At 49.9% G+C, this 23,551-nt stretch overlaps 1 protein-coding gene across 2 annotated transcripts in view; it reads left to right on the top strand.

Moving 5' to 3' along the window:
* Positions 1–23,551, top strand: part of wge (BAH domain and coiled-coil containing protein winged eye) — a 191,168-nt gene that overhangs the window by 77,219 nt on the left and 90,398 nt on the right. For both annotated transcript variants that reach the window (XM_072290062.1, XM_050173396.3), the window contains exon 2: positions 21,723–21,968. In XM_072290062.1, coding sequence (XP_072146163.1) covers positions 21,815–21,968 — 154 coding nt within the window. In that variant the 5' untranslated portion in view covers positions 21,723–21,814. The remainder of the gene's footprint in view (positions 1–21,722; positions 21,969–23,551) is intronic.

The raw sequence follows: 23,551 nt of genomic DNA, 5'->3' as shown, positions 1-23,551 counted from the left end.
CCCCCTCTTCCGGAAGTGGGAGGGACGTGTAACGGTCGCCCACTCTCTTTTGACCGCGGCCCACGCGAGAGAAGCGCACCTGTTGCGCCTCCTTTTCGTGTGCGCGCAGGGCGACGTTGCGCGGTGTAGGTCTGCCTGTTCTTTTTTTTTTTTCCCTTCGGGGGTTGGAGGTTCAGGGCGTAGCGTAATAGGCTTGGGAAACGGGTCATGCACGTTTGTCTAAATATCGGAATCAATCGATCGATCGACCGACCGATCGATCGATCGATCGATCGATCAATCAATCAATCAATCAATCAATCAATCAATCAATCAATCAAAATTAACCAAAATTATCATTATTTAGACAATTCAAGAAGCGCGTACAAAATTCTTGGACCAATAGTCTATGGGGCTATTGGTCCATCCTTGTTCGATACGGAAAATTATGGGTAAAGGTCCAGTTAGACCGCTTTAGCGCGTACCTAACCACTCGGACGCAGTTTGTAAATGTAGATTAGCAGAAACCCGAAGTAACAGAGGTTGCATCAGGAGTACCGCAGGGCAGCGTCGTGGCTTCTATATTATTCATCCTTTGGAATTAACATAAAGCTTTCTGCTGATGAATGGACCGTTTATAAAGAAATTAACTCTCCTTCCGATCATATTCTCCTCAACAATGCCTTAATATTAGTGTCAAAATGGTGCGCGAAACGGCAGATGACTTTAAATGTAAGAAAATCAGCCTTGCCAAGAATAACACGTAAACAAAACATATCAAATTTTTGCTACACCATTGGTGACGTACAATCGCGATCAAAAATACCCGGCCCACGGCTCCGGGCGCAGGAGCGGCTGCGGGGCCACACCGCGGCGCTGCTATCTCCATCGGGCTAACATCGGGCGCCTGCTTTGAGGGTGCACCGAGTGACGACAAACTTTGCCCTCACTCTCGTGCGGCCAAGTCACGCACTTGATAAATTTCAAGTGCGGCGTTCGGCTCTTTCGTAGCTGACGGCTCTTACCAGCTGGCACCTCTTGCATACACGCACCGACTCCGGCAGGCGCGCGTTAGGCTGCTGCATGGTTTCACGCTTCATGTTTACGTGCGCCTCGCGCCCGTGTGTGCCGCGCTTGTGTGCTTGGCGTTTGAACGGACGGCGCACGTCATGCAGGCTCTCAACCAAAGACGCCATGGCAAGGCATTGGTGCATAGGAGTAGCAAGCAAAAAGCCACCACTTTGTTGGTGTCAACGCCCGTCCTGACTAATGTTCCATTCTCGTTTAACGCGAAAGCGTTACTAGACTCACATTGCAGAAAACGTTCGAATCTGCCAGCCGTGCCCGGAAGCCGTCCGCCGCCGCCGTGCAAAGAACTATGGCAACACGGCAATCGAAGCGATATGGAAGCGCCCTCCTGTGCACTGACCATCAGCAGCGAAACAGCCGAGCGCCGCACTAGAATTTATCAAGCGCGTGACTTGGCCGCACGAGAGTGAGGGCGAAGTTTGTAGTCACTCGGCGCACCCTCAAAGCAGACGCCCGATGTAAAGAGCTTTAACCCGATGAAGATAGCAGCGCCGCGTTGTGGCCCCGCAGCCGCTCCTGCGCCCGGAGCCGTGGGCCGCGTATTTTTGATCGCGATTGTACGTTGTTAGGATTGGGGCCTCAATCCCATCGCTCGTAATCAGATGTCAAGATTGGAGTCGGGCATGAATTGGAAGGTAGCTGGCCCATGCCGTCGTCCAACTTATCCACGCTGAGGACGTTGTTGAAGGGAAGGACTGCTTCTCATCAAGAACGAGGAATATGGGTTTATTCACATTATCTACATCAGGATGTTGCAGTTCATCAGTCTAGCATGACTGCGAGAGAAAGTACATCAGTGTAACATGACTGCTTGAGAAAGTAAGTAAGTAAGTAAGTAAAGTAAGTAAGTAAGTAAGTAAGTAAGTAAGTAAGTTTATTTTCCAGGTTAAACTGGAGGGTTTTGTGGCAAAAAGCTGCATGCACTGTCCACTGAGCCGCCGCAAACAGCGGTTTATAAACACTCGGTCCTCCCTCGACCCCAAGGTGAGGGAAACGGCCGACCAGTCATCGTAAACGAGTCGCCTCTCTGCGGGACGGCTTACACACACACACTCACACACACACTTCCTTGCGCGAGGTTCACGGTCCCCAACCGAGGTCAGACGGACTTCGTAGAACTCGGGGCTTGTGTCAGGAAAGGTGCCTTTTATTCCCCGAGCTGACCCCCGCAGCGCGGTCGGGTGCCCATTGTCTTTCGTCTTGGACGGCGCGTGGGAAGGGGTCTCGAACTACGTTCCCTCGGGGACTCCCTCGTTCACAGCAGACCAGGTTGGCGGTGGCGGGTTCAGGCACAAAGCCTGCTTCGTCGCACTCACTTTGGCTCCAACGACGGGGAGTCGAGGACACGCGTATTGTTCTTCACACACAGTCGACTTAGTGACGCCGTGGCTGGAGGTTTGCGGTGGCGTTCCAGGAAAGTTGACGCCGCTGTCGCAACTGGCTGGCAAAACTTGCACCTCAGCTGGGCCGTTCTTAACAACGTGCAACTAACTACAGCTGAGCAGCACAGGTGCCTTGGATTAGTGATTTTAGATTACTTTAGATGTGAGGCACGCGTAGAGCTATGTTACGTCGTCCTCCTTAAATAGATTATTCTTCCTTAAAAGGCGACTTCAGTCTGCACCGCCTAAAACAAAGCTCATATCTTACATTACCTTTATTCGACCTATACTGGAATATGCTAACATAGTTTGGTTCCCGGCCACAAACGGTTTACTTAACGAGCTGGAAGGTGTGCAAAGAAAAGCTAGTAGGTTTGTCTAAACAAATACGGCTTATTCTATTCGCCCTCAGAATTAATTGAAAGATCTAGACTCATAACATTAAGTAGTCACGCTGAATTCGCACGCCAGAAAATACTATTCCACCTCCTTCATAAGCAGCCGAAGATCGACATTTCAAGGTTTATATATAAGTTTGAAACTATAGACAATCACGCCGCGAACATCCACTAACCTCACAAGGGTAGCGTTTCAACACAAGCGGTCTCACATATTCTTTCTTCCCGCAGGCAGTGAAAGTATGGAATAGATTAGCCGAATGTATATCTAGTTGTAACGATATCAATAATTTTTTAACATTACTTGGAAATAACTTACCTTCCACCCACCGTTAACATCGTACGTACATTTTTATATATATAGTGAAATTCTTGAATGTGATCATTGTGTGTTTTATCTCTGTTCGTAATGTTTTACCACATGGCTTTTGAGCTCCGGCCACGAGCGGGCGGCTTCGCCGGAAGTCGCCGCTTGCGAGCTTCAAGGCAAACTTGGCGAAATGCGAGCCCCGCGTGCGTGTCGCTGCAGCGGTCCGCCCCAAGGTCACTGGGCAGGTTCTGTTCGTGGAAAGGGAGAGAGAGAAACTTGCAAATGCAGCTGCGTCGCGTTAGGTTATGCCGGCAGCGAGTATACAGCGCCTCGCCTCTTTCAGCACCGCCGTTAGCAACGCTGGGCCCGTCGTGAGTATTTGTTTCTCGAGCGAATGTGAAATCTCCCATGCCGGGGACTTAGTTGTACTGCAGTTTTCGTCGGCCAATTCTGTCGCCCGAGAACGCTGAAGGACTATAACTGCGCGAGCGCGTGTCCAAAGATACGCCAGAGCGAAGTGTCTCGGGCCATCACGCGCGTGCGTCGACTTCCGGCTTGCAGTCGGCTCGCCATCCTCTGGCGCCTCTCTTGCTTCCGGTTGTCTCGAGGTGTGCAGTCGCTCAATGGGAGACGCGTAGCTCCACCGCGTTTCTGTTCGCGCACGTGTATGCCCAATCTGGAGTTTTGGCTGCGTCGGTTACGCTTCGCCGAGACACCACGAATCGCAAAGGAGGAGAAGGCACGAGAACGACTTCATGGGTGGCGACGTTCCCGTACCACTTCTGCTGGGGCTGGGGCTCGGTCGGTTAACTCTTCATCGATAACCACTGCCTTCTGAGAGAGCTAAAGACCGAATTTGGCTAGTGTGAAAAACTTTTACCGAGCCGCATAGAATATCAGAAAATGCTTTGAAAACCGTGACGCCACGCGAACGCACTGGCGCTTCCGTGTGATAAATAATAATAATAATAATAATAAAAATCATAACAATGGAGCTGTGATCTCTTATTTTTCTTTAATAATGGACTTTATTACCGCGAAATCGGGGAGAATAAAGTTTTCAAAGAATACCTTATCACTCTAAAGCGATTTAGTATTTCTCCTTGGTGTCTCTTTAAATGCCTGATCCTTTTTTGGCTGCATGCTCCTGCTTCTTGAGATGTTACGAAAGCGGTGTGTGTATCCGTGTGTCGTCCGGGTTATATTACCTGTCCGTGTTCTGCCACTTCTGAAAGTGTTTTGAGGGGTGGGATGGTGAGAATTGGAGGTGTCCGCGTCTTCGCAGGTTCCTGCACTTTTTACGTCCCAGTATGCATTACCACTTACGTATACCGATATATGGAACACGATTGGGACCAGAAAGCTATGGCAAACTGTCTGCGATGGCCGCACGTGTTCTAAGTTCTCGCGCGCGGAATGGTCGTTTCGCCCACTGTGAGCCATGTGTGCAGACCCCCATACCGATTTTTCCAATAGGGGCGAATGACGTTATAAGCGTGAGCGTTGCTCCGGCTTTCCGGCCCGTATCTTGTCGCGCTGCATCCATGGTGGAATCCTGGTGCATTGGAAAGCTTTGGAAGCTGAGGACACCTCCACTTTCAAAACTTTTGGGCTGATGTGGTGGTTTAAATTTGTTATATATTTTTGTTTGTTAGGTTGATTTCTGCTGTAACAGTCGTTGCATCGCGTTGTTGTGTTTTCGACTTGTCTGTAATGGCGCACACGAAGGTATCAGTGGCTTGAATGCGGCAATGTATCTTGCTTTCGGGCATAATCTTGCCTCGTATCTATCGTATCGTATCTTTTCTCGAGCATAATCTTCGTTGGCCCGCCAGGCTCGGTGGCCTGCCAGGCTCAGTTAGGCAACATTGGTCACCGCACCAGTAAACACCGGTACAGTGCCTAGAATACTATTCTAGACACTGTAACACCGGCGAGCACAGCTGCTCGGCGGTCAGTCATCGTTCATCACCACCACGCTGCGGAGCGTCCGTCTAACGGAGGGTGCCTCGAGCCCTCCCTTGTTCACGAACCTGGGCGGATCGTGACACTTTCCCTTTCCTTTCCTTTTTTTTTCTTTTTTGTTCATCTTCTCGGCTATAGGGCAATACCGATCTGCGTGCCATATACAAGATGCATATGTACACATCGTCATCATCATCATCGATGCTGTCGTAATTGTACCACGCGCGTGCACTCAAATGACGGAAGGCGATTTGAAGGGCGACTCGGCACTTTCACGTGACCTGCCGTTGTTATGACGAGGTGTTACGGCGCGCACGCAGGCACGCACGCACGCACACGCACACACACGTATTGAGGAACAGAAAGCTGTATCGGAGTTTTTCTTGTTGCTGTACAATTTTCTCATTGACACTTTTCATCTAATTATAAAATTTGAGTTGATTAAATAATTAAGACTATATCATTAGGCGGAATGAAAAATATAATAATCAGGGCATCTCCAAGCGACAGCGAATAATATTACCCTGGTTCTATCCAGCTATGTGGCATTTGCATATCTTTAAATCTTCGTGCATGATAGCTGGGACAGCCTTTGACATAGTTCCTGGCGCGAAAAGAAGCTGGGACAGGACAGAATGCTCGAGGCTCAGCCGCGTTCGCCGTCTCACCCTCGCACGCTTTCTTTCACTCGCACATACAGTATACGGCGCGCGGCGATGATTTTATCTCCTTTATACGACTTTATGCTGAACCTCACGGCGACGACGGCAGAAATGCGTCAGGGAGTGTCCATATAATTGCTATCGCAATAAAACTACAAATGACTTCCCCCTATGCGTTCTCCCTGGCTTCATTACGTGTTGGCAGCTAATTATGGTTGTGGCTGACAAAAATCGGGCCCCTCGGACCGCCGTTCTCGTCCCAGCAAGTGCTGCGCTAGCTCTTGCGCAACTTCAGCCAGACCACTCACTGCCGTAGAATACATCGCGGGCGCCTCGGAAGTCTGCACTGTCCGCGCGTGTCCGGTCGGTCGGCGCCTCGTGCGGGCCGCACAATGGCCAGATCAATCACCGCCCAGGCGGCCGAGCGCGGCTCCTTTCTCACCTCTGCGCAGCCGCCGCCGACGCGGCATCTCGGGGTCCCAGACGCGGAGAGGGCGGACGCGCCGTGCCGGGACCCTTTCCTCGTCCGGGCCACCTTTCGTGCCGCGCCGGTGGATTTTTTTCCTCTTTTCCATCGTGCCGCCTTCTTGATTAACTTCCTCGCCACGCGACGAAGAGGCGGAGCTTGCCAGTCCGGGTGAGCGAGGCCGTTTTCACACAGGGGGTGGTGTTGCCGCAGGGTGTTTCGGCGTCGCCTAGCGCCGCGCGGCCATGCGGCGGGCGGGTTCAAAACAAACGCTGATCATGATGGTGGTGGCATCGTTCCAGAGGAGAACCAGTCGCGCGAGGCAGTCACTGACGCGGGCCGCAGCCCGCCGCCAATCGTATTATGCGCGGCTGCCGCGGTGCAAAGAAGAGCGATGCACCCCCCCCCCCCCTCCCCCCTTGTGCGCCAGTGTATATTGCGGTCGTCACACCAGCGCCAGCCCGCTGTTCGGGGGGCTGGCGTTTATGCCAGATTTCGGCAAAATCTTCGCACTCCTGAGCATCGCCCAGAAGTGTGGGTGGGGGGCCTCGGAACGATGCTCCGCGCGTGGTCAGCGGAATGCGTACAAGAGCTGAAAAAAAGGTGGGCACGTATGCTGATTTTTGAACGACTAAGGGCCGCGCGAACAGCGAGGACAGCGTGGGGATCACGAGCGACTTCAGCCAAATTGTAGTGCTCAAGAACGCGCAGATGTATGTATGGGGTGCTTTATTTTGGTGCTGACATAACTGTTAAAAATTGACCGTGTCAGATTGCACAATTCCACTCCCTGAGCTGGATTAGCAGGAAAAGAGCACATTACTATATAATAACTTTATAATCGACTAATTCGCACTTTAACTAATTACATTACAGCACGTATTGACATTAACGAGTTGTAGTGGGCGAGTTCGCTAGGCGTATCCACCAGTTTCAGCATCTGCACTAATTCCCAAAGTGTGCGACGAAATGCATTGGTGTACCAGCTATTTTTTCCCATACAAAGCGTAAGAAGTACGTGTGTGCGATCATTCGAAATTTCGAATACAAATACGAGAGTCCTTGCTATTCAGTTCGTATTCGACTCGAGACTTCACTGTTCGAAGTTGTCGAATATTTGCTTCTGTTCGATTATAAGGAATGGCAACGCATATCGGAGTCTACAGGGGGAAATACCGACGTTAGTGGTGACTGTTCCGAACGCTTCTGCTGCAGACGATCCGCCATTGTTGCACAGAGGCCGCAGTTTATGAGCGAGCGCATGGAACATGCGACGTCTGCTTAATGACTTCCAGAAGTATGTCTCTCTTTTAGGTAGCCGATCAATTTCTTGTGTCGGTTTACGCTCAGCAATTTATACTGCTGTTCTGTTTCATTGCTGTCATTATCATGCCTGGTGCACCAGTTACTAGATGAGCAGCGGCCATTTGTGATAAGCATGGATGTATCAAATATAATGGAAATATCCGTCCGTCCCCCCTCTTTTTTTTTCAAGGCCAGACGAACTTAAAACGGCCTTCATATTTCGCTTTGTTTAGAAATAAGAAAATATCCAGTATTCGATGCAATATTCGAAGTTGGCCTTTCTAGGATATTGTTGGTCGCTAGCACGCGGAAAAGCATTTGCATGTAATTTGCAATGAAGCAGCGCCACTTTTCTGGTATACCCATTTCCTTGCTTCGCCAGTGTGCCGTTCTTCGGAACGTCGATGTCCCGGCTCCCTACTACACTTAGCAGCGTCGCGAGTAAATATAGGGCGGACCACGTAGGCGTCCTTGGAGGATCGCAGCATACCCACGCGAGATATACCGCAATTGTGTCGCGCTGCTCGAGAATGCGCCCGTCAGCAGTGTCGTGCACGGGTGCCCTCACGAAACGTGTAGGCGTACGCGTAATGAGACTGGACGCTTAACGCTGTATAGGCGGGTACCGTATATTTTGTAAGGATTTTTTTTCTTGGATTCTGTTCACTCACCACTCGTTTCGTAGAATGGTCCATCCTTTTGATGACGCAGTTCGGGCGTCATGTGAATCAATTACTAAGGGTAAGAAAGAATGTGAGTCGAAAATCATTTTTCTTACCAATTAAGGCCCCCATGTCTCGTGTAATGTGTAACGGCTCTTTTCATTTTCCACACTCGTCAAGTGCTCGCGCGCACGCTCTATCATCAGCATCGGCCCCACTGGACTGATTTGGAATGAATAGAATCGCACGAAGAGAACCCTCACCGACTCCAGGGCTGGTACAATGAAAGTTGTCTTATCGTACGTCGTCCATGACCGGCCGATCCCGATGATAACGTGGGTGGAGCGTCGCTGGCACCACTGGCGAAATTGACGAAGCACGAAAAGGAATAGCATCGAAATAGAATCGCTATGCACTAACCCGGTCCAGGTTAAACAAATGCAGGAATAGTTGGGCTTCGCGGAACGCTGTAGCGGCGGCGGCGCGGTGCATGACACCGTGTTGCGAAATGTTGGCGGGCTGGGCCGACACATGCAAACGGAAGAGGCCTGGCAGAGCCGCGTGCGACGTCACGTGGCCTGTGACGTTACGGTGAACACCATCCCCCCCCCCCCCCCCCCCCATCCCTTTTAAGATCTCTCTCACTTTCCCATTCCTTTTTCTCTGTCATGCTTTATTCACTTTTATTGCGCAGATAACTGGCGAGCCCACGTTTGTAATCGCACAAAGCGTGACATCTCAGGTTCCGTGGGCCTCATATTTCTTTTTCCTTTTTTTTTTCCTTCTCCGTGCTCTTCCCTTTTGCCCCGCGGCGTATGCGCGCTTCTGGTTCAACGAACCGGGGTTACGTGTCCGAAGGCGCATCGCGGCCTCGTGTTGGCCGGGACGGAGCGGGTATTACTCGACCCCCCTCCCCTTTTAGGCGATTTCTCACCCGCCTGCGACTCCCCGCACGCGATGCCTCACGAGCAGCGGCGGCGGCGTTTCCGTGGGAAGGGATGCGGCGCGTCGCCGGCGTCCGCCTTTATCGGAAACTGCGTTGCGATGCTAACGGCGATGCGGTCCTGCCGCTGCTGTTTCTGTGGGAAACTGCGAGGTGGCGCCTCTCCGATTCCGCGTCCTTATAGCGCCGGGGAAAAAAAGAAAGTCGAAGAAAAACGACTGGGCACTCTTCCTCGCAGCTGCATGCTCGCAAAGTCAGAAGTCTGTCTTCCACAGTCTGCGACGAAGAACAACAACGCAGTTTCACTGCGAGATACCAGAGTAGCATGCAAGCAAGTGCGCGCACGCGCGCTTGGTTTCAACTTGTCCGCAAACGTTTTAACCTTCACCGAATACTGGGATACCGGAGACGTGGACGGCACCGATGATGGTGGCGGTTTCTATTGGTATCCCCTTCGGTAACGAGCGAGTAAAAGACGTTCACATAGGCCAGTCGCCCTTGCTCTCAGACCCTCCACGTGCGTGCGAGAGCTCACCACGTCTTTCCTCCCCCTCCCCTCCCTCTCTTTCTATTCACTCATTCCCATCTCCCAGAGTAGGGTAGTGTTAAGAACGGCCCAGCTGAGGTGCAAGTTTTGCCAACCAGTTGCGACAGCGGCGGCAACCTTTCTTGGAACGCCACCGTTACGCTCTAGCCTCGTCGCCGTTGTGACTCAATGCGTTCGGCGGACCAACTATTGTTACATTGAGCCTGCCACCGCCGCCCTGGCCTGCCGCGAGCGGGGGAGTGCTCGCGGGAACGTAGTTCGAGGCTCCTTCCCACGCGCCGTCCAAGACGCAAGACAATGGGCACCCGGCCGCGCTGCAGGGGTCATCTCGGGGAATAAAAGGCACCTTTCCTGACACAAGCCCCGAGTTCTACGAAGTCCGTCTGACTTCGGTTGGGGACCGTGAACCTCGCGCAAGGAAGTGTGTGTGTGTGTAAACCGTCCCCCAGAGAGGCGACTTGTTTACGATGACTGGTCGGCCGTTTTCGTCACCTGGGTATCGGGATAGGACCGTGTGTTTATAAACCGCTGTTGTGCGGCTGCTCAGGGCACTTTCTCAAGCAGTCATGTTAGATTGGTGCACTTTTCTCAAGCAGTCATGTTAGACTGAGGTACTTTCTCTCGCAGTCATGCTAGACTGATGTAGATACTGTAAATAAACCCATATTCCTCGTTCTCGATGAGCAGTAGTCCTTCCCTTCATCAACGTCCTCAGCGTGGATAAGTTGGACGACGGCATGGGCCAGCTACCTTCTAATTCATGCCCGACTCCAATCTTGACAACTGATTACGAGCGATGGGATTGAGCCCCCAATCCTGACAGTAGCCAACCAGACGCATTTCTGGTTAACATCCCTGCCTTCTCTCTCTATTTCCTCCTCCTCCTCCTCCCTTCGGTAACGGGGCTGTAACGGGGCGGCGACTAAACTAGTCAGCCTGCTTGAGCTAATCAGCTTTTGCTGCATCTATTGCAGTCTAGCATTTCCCCTATCTTTTCTTTTTATCTGCGTTCTCTTCATTCAAATCTCCATCTACATTCTACGTTTACGTCTGACGATTTACCACCCCGCCTATATTGGATCTATTCCCTGCTTTTTTTCTCCACCGATACTGTAAACGTCGCTTGCTTATCTCGGTTGCTGACCAGTTAATGTTTTCATCCGCTTTGAATCCCAGCGCTCCTGGAAGGTCGACTTGGTTTGCTACGGGTGTTGTTTGGTGAATATCTTGGTATTTTATTACGGTGTGTTGAGTCATTTCCGTACATTTGCTGCAGCAGACGCCTCATCCGGTTGCGAATGTTTGCTCCCGTATATATATTTTACACGTCCTCAGGTATCGCTCGCCGATGCCCCGCACGAGCGCGCCTTTGGTGCTGCGTCATGAACGTGTACTGACGTCAAAAGCCGTTTCTGCATGTCTTAATAAAATCGAGTTGTGGATGGCGCCTTTAGCTGTGCCGGACGTGCTCGGAACGCGTGGGTAAACTGCCTCTGTGCCCCTCAGATACACTTCTGGCACTCCCGAAAGCCTGTTGTGATTTCTATATACGTTGATTGTGCATATAATGTGTGTCGCGTTGTCTAGGCGAAGCTTGCAGTGTGTCAAGCTATAGGCTACAACCTGAACTGCCAATAGAGCCACGCGCATATAATCGCTCTCTCAACAGACAACTTTGTTCTCTCTGCCTTATTTTCCGGTCGCGGTAACAGTCCGTGGTTGAAGCGTGAGACGCAAGCCTGGAGCGAGGGATCTCTCCTCGGAGCCAGGCTGCCCTTCTTTGGACTAAAACAAAATATTCCACACGCCATGTGATCCGCCATGCATGAAGCTGCCAACGTGTCATTTCCTCCACACATTCTATTGGCGACTCATAACCGACCATGTTTTTGGCATATGCATGAAATGCATATGGTATATATGCATGAAAATGCATATATACACATCGTAACGTCTGCAGAAGCATATATATATATATATATATATATATATATATGCTTCTGCAGACGTTACGATGTGTATATATGCATTTTCATGCTCCAGTGCACGCCGTGTGTAGCGGTAACATCTTGCGGGTCGGCGACCCATCTTGCTGGCTGAAGTGCCGAGCAAGAGCAGGAAAGACGCCGTGTGTATGTATACACCACGGAGGCATACATAGACATTCATTTCATCGAGCAGGTCTTCCCATAGCAAATACCTCTTTGTTTGGCGCACGGTGTGTCACATCAGACGGCCATGGCTGATGAAGGTATATTAACACGAAGCACCGCATAGCTGAATCATTCCGTGGGCATCCAAATCAGCGATGCAAAGCTCGGTGATGTTGAGCCACGGCAGATTCGGTCCGTACGGAGTAAATCGACGATTCTAAAGCCGGATTATATATGTATGTACGACTGAATGGCGGATTGCTCATTCATTCCGCAGACGAGCAGGACGTGGCTCAGCGGGCCATCCGAATCACGCTGCACGCATAGGGGCCACAGTTAGCGGTGCGCTGTTTCCTTGCAACTCATTCACGTGACCTTCGGCTGCGGACTCCGCCGGACATCGATCGCGGCCCTGTTTACGGTACGAGGATCGACAATTTGATGCCCAGTATTTCTGCTAGCGTTAAGAGCACCCCCCCCCCCCTCCCCAAAAAGGGTGGTTTTCGCTCGGAAAACGATCGCCATCCAAAAATTACGAAACGTGTTCGCCTCAGCAGATAAACCCTGCAACCGTGCAGCGGTGCGTTTGTGTTCGGTATTGTTTACTTTGAACTACTACTACTACTACTACTGCTGCTGCTGCTGCTGCTACTACTACTACTACTACTACTACTACTACTACTACTACTACTACTACTACTACTACTACTACTACTGTTAATAATAATAATAATAATAATAATAATAATAATAATAATAAATGTGAAGGCCGTGCATTCGTTGCGACCGCACGTGACACATTTGTCTGCGTTGTGCTTTAACGGCGTGCCGGAGAGAGATATTGGATGCATGCATGTATACAGAGAGAGGCGCTGTCCCTCCTGCAGGGAGCACGTATGCACACGGCTCAGCGCGCCTCGTGCGCGCGCTCGTGAAAGTTCCATACGTCTTTCATTTCCCACGAATGTCTCCCTGGCGTTGGCGTTTGCGGCCACTGTTGGTTTACGAACACGAACAGGGCTTCATACACTCGGCTCTGGCTACGGCATTCGAGGCCTCTTATTACGCGCTGAAGCCGCGACGTTCACTTTCACGTACGTTGGGCGTGGAAATCAGCTTTACCGCGTAATTAGCGGGTCAGGGGACTCCTGCATATCCGACTTTCACTGATCGAGACGAACCGGCTAAATTCTGTGCACGTACAGAGAGAGGTCTTGCACAGCGCCGACCACTTTTCGGTTAGCTATACAGCAAAAAAAAAGAAAGAAAAAAAGTATGCGCTGACGACGATATGTGGGACGTCATGCGGTTTTGCGGAGTTCTTGCATGAACGCATACCGCAGGTTGTCACGTTGCCTAATTTAATAATTAAGTAATAGGTCTTGCGCAAGGTTACATTGAATCGAAACCTCCTCTACGTTATCCCTTCGCCCTTCCCGTTTTAAAGGCACCTCCTCGACATGGGCATGTCTCCACAGCTGCCCGACTCTCCTGAGCCGAATAACTATACTATACCGTATGCACTTTTGTAGTAGTACTGCGTTATAACTAGGGCTCCATGTTTTCGGATAAATCCGAGAAATATCCGATAAACACTCGCCGCTAAAATTTTGACAATTCGGATTTATCCGTTGAACGCCGATTTTAACTGCCACTATGAGCCTATTCCGTTCTTTATCGAAACCCTTTCGATAAAGGGCATGTTTACAGCGGTCAGTGATACATCGGCCGGTTTGGCCGTTATAAACTTTACCTCACGTCAACGGTATCTCGTAGACAACACTCATCGCACATTTAACAAAGGTCTTGTTTCTTGAATCTGACGACACGAGCCAGCTGCTGAGTGATTTTGCGAACTATCAGAGCTTCGAAATCGGTAACATTGTTGAATCACTGTCGTTTCGGAGACTTCAGGCTGCACAGTGGCCACTGCTCTCTCGCTGCGCGCTGAGACTTCTGGCTCTCGCTATTTCTAGCGCAAACGTTGAAAGGGCATTTTCAAAGCTGAGAATCATCGACCGAAAGGAGCGCGCTTCCATCAGTGACACCAACCTCGTACAGTATGCTTGTGTCTATTACAACAAGCTTTAAGGTACATTTATACTACGCACAATCATGGGTGTTTTGTATTCAAGCATTTGTTCTTGTGTGTATATGTTTGTGCATTAAAACCTTCCATGGAGACAACAGCTAAAATACGCTTCGTGTGTTCTGGTGTTTTCGTGTCCAGGTATCGTTTCATCTAAGATTTTGAAGTATTCAGATTAATGCAGAATTAAACTCCGAATTTCGGAGAATCGGGGATTTACGAGAAATAAATTCCTATAAACGCCGAATTTCCGCCAATACATAAACTCCGAAAAACACCGTCCCAATTTAACGAAAAATAAACTCCGAAAACACGGAGCCCTATAGTTATAACGGAGTGGAAAGGGATCCAGAATTACTTAGTTATATCCATTACTTCGCTATATCTATTTTTACCACATATACTACTGTATGAATCGTTGTAGGAATTTCAAGGGGAATTTCACTTAATTCGTTATATCCCGTTTTGTTATATAACGCGGCTTGATTGGTATTATAACTTTTATACTAGTAACAGCTAGGTGAGACTGCCCAGAGTGTTCTTTCAAAATTAAACTTTCGTTAATTTTGCGGTCCTAGATAATTGTTTAAGGTCAAGCTTCTCCTTTTTTTTTTTTTTAATTTCGTTCCCGAATCCCCAGCGCCGGCACATCACCGTGACATCACGAATGGCAGTGTATTTTTCCGTGTTGGGGCTCTGTAAGAGTTATCGAAGTTACGTTTTTGGTTCGTTTAGAGTACAATGCAGTCGGTATTTACCGATGAAAAAGAAACTTGTCCCAAGCGGACGCCACCGAGATATGTGACGTCACGGAGAGGGCGTGCGGGAAGTATAGAAGGCGGCATCGCCACCCGCCTTCGGTTTCAGCGTCTTCTCTGGCTTACAGCAAGCCTGTTGTCACGGTGAGAGAGGCTTTTTCGGAATTGTAGAAGGGCAGTTTACTCGCCCGTCATGAAATACTTTATGCATTTATTGTCCCTTCAAGACCGGAGCCCACCGACGAAGCTGTCGTAGCAAAACATTTTATTCGCCAGTTGCAATAAAAATGTCAGACCGTCTCAAATCGCGTTGGACGCTCCCGAGGGCAAAGCGTACCGATGTATACGCATTCATTCGACTGACTTACGTAATTCACCACGATGGGGGCGTCCCAAATGGGGTCTTTGTATTGCGCGAAAACGGTTTATACTGTGGGCTGATACTTTTCTACGAGGCATTAGAGACATTTAGCGTGTCCGCTATTCCGGCAAACCAGGGCGGTTTGGGCGGATTACCGGATGGTCGGCGGCGTAAACGTGAGCGGCCGGAGCGGTGCAGCCGCCTAGTGTTGTAGAGCTCAATCAGACAAACATATAACTAAAATTGCAGTAACCTACTTTATTCTGCTTCGCTGCTGGTGAAAGCTTTCGGCAGCGGCGTAATTGTGTTCACAATTACGCCGCTGTCGAAAACTTATACCCCAGCTAAGAAGAATATAGTAATTGGCCCTGTGTTTAGGTGGTTGAGCTTTGCACCACCAGTTGGCGCCACCAATCTGGCCGCTCACGTTTACGTCCCCGACCATCCGGTAGTCCGCCCAAACCGCTCCGGTTTGCCCGAATAGCGGATACGCTAAAGGTCTCTTATTTTCACCGCCGTATCGGTTTTATTGGAAGCGGCTGTGTCCGGTAAAGCGACAGCGGGTCACCCCGCCTATACAGTAAATGATTGTCGCCGGCTTTCGCACCTTGCCTTGGTGTGTGAAAGTGGTGCCTCGGCGCGATGTAGGCGTCTCTACATGTCAGTGCTTATTGATCTTCGTTTGCATATGGATTCACGCTTGCGTCTTTTCCTTTTCCTTTAACGATGTACAGGCTACGTCGCACAATTCCACTTGCACCACCGGTCGATACTTTCGGAATCCGCTCCGTTTATTGCCATCATCCGGGATTGCCGACTTTCGTGTGCTCAAAGCGAAATCAAAAGCGAATTGGCTCTGCGAGCTTGTTTGGTGTTACAGAAAAAGTGAGCGACATTTCACCTCGTCACGTGGTGTTCCTCATGGAGAGGAAAACCGGCGAGATAGAGCGGCATGCGGGGTGGGGGTGGAAGGCGTGACCATGAATAAATGCCAAGGTCACGGCGGACCCGTCACGCCCCGCGGGCTACCGCGCGCCACTGCATGAGTCACGCCCGGCTCGCGCCACCGGAAAAAGGAAAAGTGGGGCGTCTCCGCACCCATTGGCTGTGCCACGCACGTGATCCCGGCGTTTTTAACGAGCCCCTCCCGATACCCACCGGCGGGTCGTTAAACCATAGATTGATACTCGCGCGTAAACTCTTTCCTCGCACCGCAGTTGGAAGACAACTTCGCGGAGCTGCGCGGCACTTGAAGAGCGCAGTGCGTCGCTTCTGCGTTACTACTCGCGAGACACACAGGCCTGAAGCGACCGACAACAAATTTTAGCGTCTTATTTTGTTCTCTCTATCCCCTCTCTCTATGCCATTTTTAATGTTATGATTATGATCGCAACTATCTAGACGTGCAGTGATTGCATTGGATAGCGTGTGCGAAAGTTTGAACCAGATTTTTCATTTCGATAACTATAACCACCGATCTCGAGCGTGCGGACGCCGACAGTTCAGAACAGTGGCCATACCGTGCCGCAACAAAATTTAACTAAAAACGAACGCAGCCCTTTCCAAAACAATAAAAATGCCTCTTTTGTTTTTTCTTTAGCTCGTTTATTCTGTTGTTTTCTTGTGTGTGTGTGTGTGTGTGTGTTTACGAGCCACTAAGAAGCGCTTGGGAACCGCATGTTCGGGCTTTCCGGTGCAATCCGCTTGAGATGAACAAAATATGGCAGCGTGTTTAAACTATATATTTAAAAAAAAGTTTGACGTGCGGGCTAGGATTGAAGTGTATAGGCTAATTATGCGTTAAATGAAAATTGTCGAACTGTAGTTTGGGCTCCTTTAGATGTCTTGTATGAAACGCGCAGAAAGTTGTTCTTGTGTGTGAACCAAATGACGGCAGCGACTTAGAGAACAGGAAGCGTGTTATGGGCTTTGTGCACCGAAATATTGAAGTGTGTAGAATAATTAGGGACTTTGCAAATAATGTAAATAGTCTAAATAGTCTTTGCAAATAGTTGCTAAATAATCGTTTCATTCTACGTTACACGACGCGCGTACTTTGGATGTTATGGGTGATGCACGGACAACGTTTGCACTGTGTAAGTTAATGCAGAATTTGTAGGAAAAAGAACAAATAAACTATATAAGAGCCATGGCATGCAGTGTTTCCCACTGTCCTGGGAAAACTGAATGCGGCACCGAGTTCCAATTTTGTTGGGAAATGGGGCGTGTTAGGGACGATATCCGAGCAAAGTTTAAAATTTGTGGGTTAATGTAGGCATTGCAGGCTTTCTTATCCACTTTCTTATGTTTTTCTCGGTATCCTCAGAAAACTAAACATATCTAGGCAATATTTATTGCACCCTTTGCAGTAACGTATACATCTAACAGCTGGAAAGCGTTGTACACGCATTACACGCAATGTTTCCGGATGTCCCAGCTGCGATAACTAAATGTGGCACCGAGTTCACGTTTTAGTGAGTAAAAAAAGGGAGGGGGAGGTGAACGTTAGAAGTGATGCGTGTACAAAGTTCAATGTTTGTGGTTTAATTACAGGCTTCGAAGTCCATTAATACACCGCCCGGGAGCGTTATAACAAGCGTTATACATATGTACCTGGGAAAACGAAATGTTTCGCAGAGTTTAAATTTGCGGGGAATGTTGACCATGTAAACGTTGGCCGTATGGATCGTATTCGTCGTATATTCAAATTACGAACCTGCTTTATGGGGCGTGATGTAGTGCAGATATTGCACAGTGCGTGTGCTATAGAAACGCAGTGCATGCTGTGGCAACGAATGCCCGTTGCCCACGTGTCGCACGGAAGCAGCGCGCTCCGTAGGTGGCGCATCGAGAGTTTTTGCGCGTGGGTTTTAGCTTTCGCAGTGGGCGCTTGGTTGCAGTGTGGACAGCGTCTCTCCGGCCCCGCGTCACGCGATGCCCGCTTCCCTGAGCGCGTAATTACGGGGAAATCCGTCGCTTGCCGCGGTATCACGCATGGCTTCCCGTGTGACAACCGACCACAGTGGAAGGCGGGTCCGACAGGCTCGTGCGTCATCGGGCGGTCGTCGAGACGCGCGCGTGCGTGCGGGCATTCGGGGTCGACTTCCGCCCTGCGATGATGTCGGTGCCGAATCGCACTCGGACAAATCTAGGACGGACAGCAGTGGTTGCGGCGTCTTACAGGCCGCCGATATGTCTCCAAATTAGAGGAATACTAAGCAATCCAAAAGACTGCTAGGTTACTCTTTCGATTCTCCCGCTCTTTTTCTTGGAACCGAAACGCCTGTATAAAAGAGCGGCAAGAGTTGCCGTTTTCGTATTCGGCTACCAAATCGCGCGGCAACCGGACCTCTGGTCACCCCATTGTTGCCGTGCCGTTGTCGTTATTCCATCATTACCGTTCCATCGTCATTCATTCCGTCGTCTTCGCACAGTCGTTGTCACGCTTTAATGATCGGTTAAATCGTCGTTATTCCACCATATCAGCAATGTGGGCTTGTCGGTATTGCGCGACAGGGAACTGTATATCTGTAGCGCTAAAAGGCACAGGGACAGAAAGAGAACAAGGGAGACGCTGCGTGCGTGTCTCCCTTGTTCTTTTCCTGTCCCCGTGCCTTCTCGCGCTACGACTATAGTTCCCTGTCGCTATTCAGTCGTCTCGCATTGTGCATCCGCCCGACGTGGTGCTTAGATTTCGTCCAGGAGGACTTGTTGGGATATAGATATAGTCGCTGTTTACTTAACTACGTGCTGTTTCGCTAAGGCACATTCACAAAGAAGGCACACAGACTCGCGTCACACGTGCTACTAACAGCTTTAGCAACAGTAACTATACTAACAACAAAGTTAACTGTTCGTAGCGCCTGTGACATGAGAGAGAGAATTTATTTGAAAGAAGGCAGAATGGTCGGCCGAAACTAACACGCTCTAGGCTATTACTCTGCACAGCGGGGGGACGGGGACGGGGGGGGGGGGGGGGGTCGTAAAGGTGTGATGAGGGAAGATGGTGACATATAAAGAGGGAGTCTGTGCGTCTTCTTTGTGATTATGGCTTCACGGTCACAATCAGTGTGTGGGCGTACCCTCCTTATCGCTATCATGCAAACAAGTGGTTTTCTTGGAAAAATGTGGTTTTTAGAACGTGTCATTCACCGATGTTTCTTATGTCTACCTGTTTTTGTATGGCGCATGCGCGCGTTGGTTTTCTTTTCGACCCTAAGAGTTTCATTAAACTCCGCTGCTAGTCCCAGCATGCGTGGTGCATTTCTCTCCTCTTGTGTACGGGCCTTACGAAGGCTGGGTTTCGTCGTTTGTCACGTTAAATTAACCTCTTTGCTTCGTTGGATCTGCATATGTATGTAATAAATATGTTACAACTGTGACGTAACCATTTTGCTTGTTAAATTAGCAAACAATTAAATAGCACCAGTCACACGTCATTTGAAGGTGCCATCGAAAATCCCAGACTGCCCTCGTCTCGTCTTTGGCGCTGTCATTCTTGCCTGCCATATGTTCCTCAACAAATAGTTATTTTTCTGCAGATTTTCTTCTCCTGATCAGGGTGTCCTGTAATTGGCTTAGACAGGGGTGCTTAGCCAGGACGTGTCCATCAGGGGGGGGGGGGGGGGGGAGCACGTTCCCAGTGGTGCCCTCCCCCCACCCCCGCCCGCGAAATTTCTGCGTACCATGATGCCGCCTGCCAGCTCCCACTCCCCCATTTCGTCTCCGGTTAAGTGCGTTACTCCTCCCCCAAATAAAAAAAGTTTCTGGCTCTCCCGTTAGCGAGAGTCGATGTAAGCATGAAATCATCATCGTCATCATCAGCAGCAGCAGCAGCAGCCTGTCTTATGTCCACTGCCAGGACGAAGGCCTCTCCCTGCGATCTCCAATTACCCTTGTCATGCGCCAACCCATTCAAACTAGCGCCCGCGAATTTCCTAATTTCATCGCTCCACCTAGTCTTCTGCCGTCCTCGACTGCGTTTCCCTTCTCTTGGTGCCAATTATGTAACCCTAATGGTCCAACGATTATCTAACGGCATGAAATGGCAACCGGCAAAGCACATTGGTTTGAGATTATATACTAGCCGCAATCTTAAAATAGGCGTACTGCATGTTCACAACGGCACACCACACCGCACCACGCCATACTGTGCACTCGCCCATATGGACGCTAGAAGAAAACCGGCTGAAGGCCGTGCGACAGGTAGTGAAAGGCGCCAGTGGGACAGAGCGCACTACCCAGCTAGAAGAAGAATGAATTGAATTCTGGGGTTTTACGAGCCAAAACCACGATTTGATTATGAGGCACGCCGTAGTGGGGGACTCCGGATTAATTTTGGCCACCAGGGAACCAATGCGCACGGGACACGGACGTCTTCGTATTTCGCCTCTATGGAAATGCGGCCGCCGCAGCCGGTATTTGATCCCCCGACCCCGTGCTTAGCAGCGCTATACCATAACCGCTAAGCCACCGCTAAGCCACCGCGGCTGGTAGAAACGCCTCGAGAGATGGCGCCTCGCAGCGAGGCGCCATCTCTCGAGGCGACGCAGAACCTGTGCCGCGGAACTCGCGGACCACCAAAAGATGACAGTGAAGTGTATGGTGCCCTTTATCTGCCTTTTGAACGTCGCTATTGCAAATGACAAATAAAACTTCAGCGTACTATGAATTACAGCTTAAGTGATATTGTGAACAAACATTAGGAAGGAAGCGGAAGCAATACTTTCTGTAACTTGTTTGGACAGTAACTAGCATATCTAATGTGGTACTGTACAAAGGGTAGGGGGCCAGAGACTGCATTTACTTAATTTTTGACTGATTGCACGGGTGATGTCATTTTGTTCTCGCAATATAATGCTTTTGCGTGGATGCGGTAATGAGTTTTGTTGTTGTTGTGTGTGGCAAAGCCAGTGTCAAGCAGACACCATTTATTATTTCATTTGTTAATCTGTTTTGTTTACATCAAGTATGATGTATTACATGTGATGTACATACCTTATATTGTACTTTTCGTTCATACCACAGTTGTAAGCGTGCCTACGGGTGAATAAATTTCCTTGTCAGCAACTTGCCTGGATAACAACTCTAGCTTTCGGCTAAAGGTAACTTGAAGGTCTTGGATAACGGTAGCTAAAAGCTTTTAATGCTTAAAATTGTTCCCAAACTACGCCACTCGGCCTAGAAAAACGTACTCTTGCACAGATTCTAGAGTCTGACTGCCAATCACTAATTCCCATTCTCTTACCAGGCTTTATTAGACGTTACCCTAGTCTTCTACGTGTTAATCATCAGCCCTACTAAACTTTCTCGGCATAGTTCCTCAATCATTATTTGCAAGTCATCTCCATCGTTGCTGAACAGGACAGTGCCATCTGCAAGGCGTAGGTTGCTGCAATATTCGCCGTTGATCATTAGTCGATACTGATCCTTCTTAGTTTAATCGCAACACTTCTTCCAAGCATGCAGTGAATAGCATTGGAGGGATCGCGTCACCTTGCCTGACCCCTGACGGTCAAATGTCGCTCGACGACTCGCCACTTTCCCACTTCACCGATGCGAGGTGGGAATGAAACCGCTTGGCTGCTCCCAGAAAGAAATGCGCGATAGACGTTCTTGGTGCCGTCTGACCATTGCGTGTCTTGTCTTCGCAGGTTGCGGGGCGTCGTCGTCGAGCGGGGTCCGACGGAGCGCGGCGGGTGCGCGGCGGCCGGCGGTGGGGTCTGATGCGCGCGCAAGCGGAGGCATGGAGGGCCAGGCCCCGAGCCCCCTGGAAGCGCGCTTCGCCCCGGGGGCCCCCTGCCCGCTGCAGCAGCACTACGCTAGGCTGCTCATGCAGCAGCACTCGGTGCCGACCACATCTGCCGCCGCAGTCGCAGCAGCAGCCGGAGGGGCCGCCCGTGAGCATCTTCATTTGCACGCGGAATATAGATGTCGCGCACGTGAACAGCGTCAGAGAGTTTTAGCTTGTCGGTGCTCGTACTACCATCTTGTGACACTTAGTCCAACTACAACGTGTTTGAAAATCTGCGGTCGGGTGAGTGTTCTCGTAGAAAGAAAATCGTAAAAAGGAATGCACCTTAAGGATTATGTTGCTATCAACGCTTTATACCAGCAGTCAAGTAGAAATGGTGAGTTACTGCAGTACTAGAGAGTTTTAGCTTGCCCATAAACGTATTAGCGTTCACGGAATACCGTGTTACCAGAGAGCTGTATGGCAGCAACAATGCTGGTAGCGACATCTTGTGACAAAAAGCTTGAGAGAGCACACAAAGCTAATACTGCAGTGATCTGGTTATATTCTACGTAGCTGAACAAAACGTCAGGAGATGTCACTACCAGCTTTCCAACTGCCGTCCATAACTCCAGTAATCCGTAAATAGCAAGACGGTTATGGACAAGCCAAAGCTGTCCATTAACGTTGTGTGGTGTCTGGGTAAACTTTTCGCCAAAAGACGTCTGGTAACCTGGTATTCCGCAAGCACTAATCAGGGTGTCTACCAAATGTGGAAACCGGGAAAACCGGAAATTCTCAGGGATATTGAGTTGTCTGGAAATACTCAGGGAAAACTCAAGGAACTTGTTCTTCGATCAGGGAAAATTAGCTGTAATTTTATTGAAAGGGTCGAAAGTCGTGGTAATGGTGGCACGGGTAACAGACAGGAATCTCAATAAATCGTCTTTGACGTCCACGTCCTGTCGTCGGCTGGAGGAGTTGGCAGTGTGCAGTCGACGAGCGACTTTCCGGACTCCAGATAATTCGGACGGCTTTGCGGCACCACCACGTACCCCACCCATAGTATAAGAACGTCTGAAATTTCGGACGCAAGAACCCTTCGCCGTCCGATTTTCGGGGATTTTCCGTGACCGCAAGTCCGAAACGGCATAATCAAAGCCACCACTGCCGCCACTTTGATCACCTCGCCGTCTCGAACCGGCGCTACGGTACCGGCGCTCTCGCGCGCAGATCCGCTGGTAGCCGTAGACCACAGCGGCAATGCTAGGCCTAGCTGCTTAGGCGTTCGCTAAAGAATTCGGCGCTGTCAGCAATGGCACCGACTCCGCCTTTGTAGTCCTTTCGATTGACTTCGAAGCGCGGAAAGCACGGTGCGTTGCGTAATACCGGTTCCCGAAAGTCAGCTTCGCCTCAATACAGCAGTGTTACGCTGTGAAGCATGCTCGAAAGTATTGCAGTGAAGCATAAGAAGCGTGGGAAGGGTCAATTGTCCCGGGACACAGTATGTATTCCTTAATTTTACACGCGTGCACCCACCATCTCCTGTCACAGTAGGAGCACCGGTATACCTAATAAGTGTACTGGCAGGCCGTCAGAGCTTTTTCGGATGTGCCTGTGGCGATTTGAGCCTTTAAGGGCAGTAAAAGACATGCATTCATTTTTTTCGAACTGCCCGATTTTTCGGATGTTATCGCGGCCCCTAGGGAGTCCGAAAAATGGAACGTTGACTGTACAACTGACCAAGAG

Source organism: Dermacentor andersoni, chromosome 8 (assembly GCF_023375885.2).
Source record: "Dermacentor andersoni chromosome 8, qqDerAnde1_hic_scaffold, whole genome shotgun sequence".
In the NCBI taxonomy this organism is placed as follows: domain Eukaryota; kingdom Metazoa; phylum Arthropoda; class Arachnida; order Ixodida; family Ixodidae; genus Dermacentor; species Dermacentor andersoni.
This window is presented reverse-complemented; position numbering and strand designations above follow the sequence as displayed.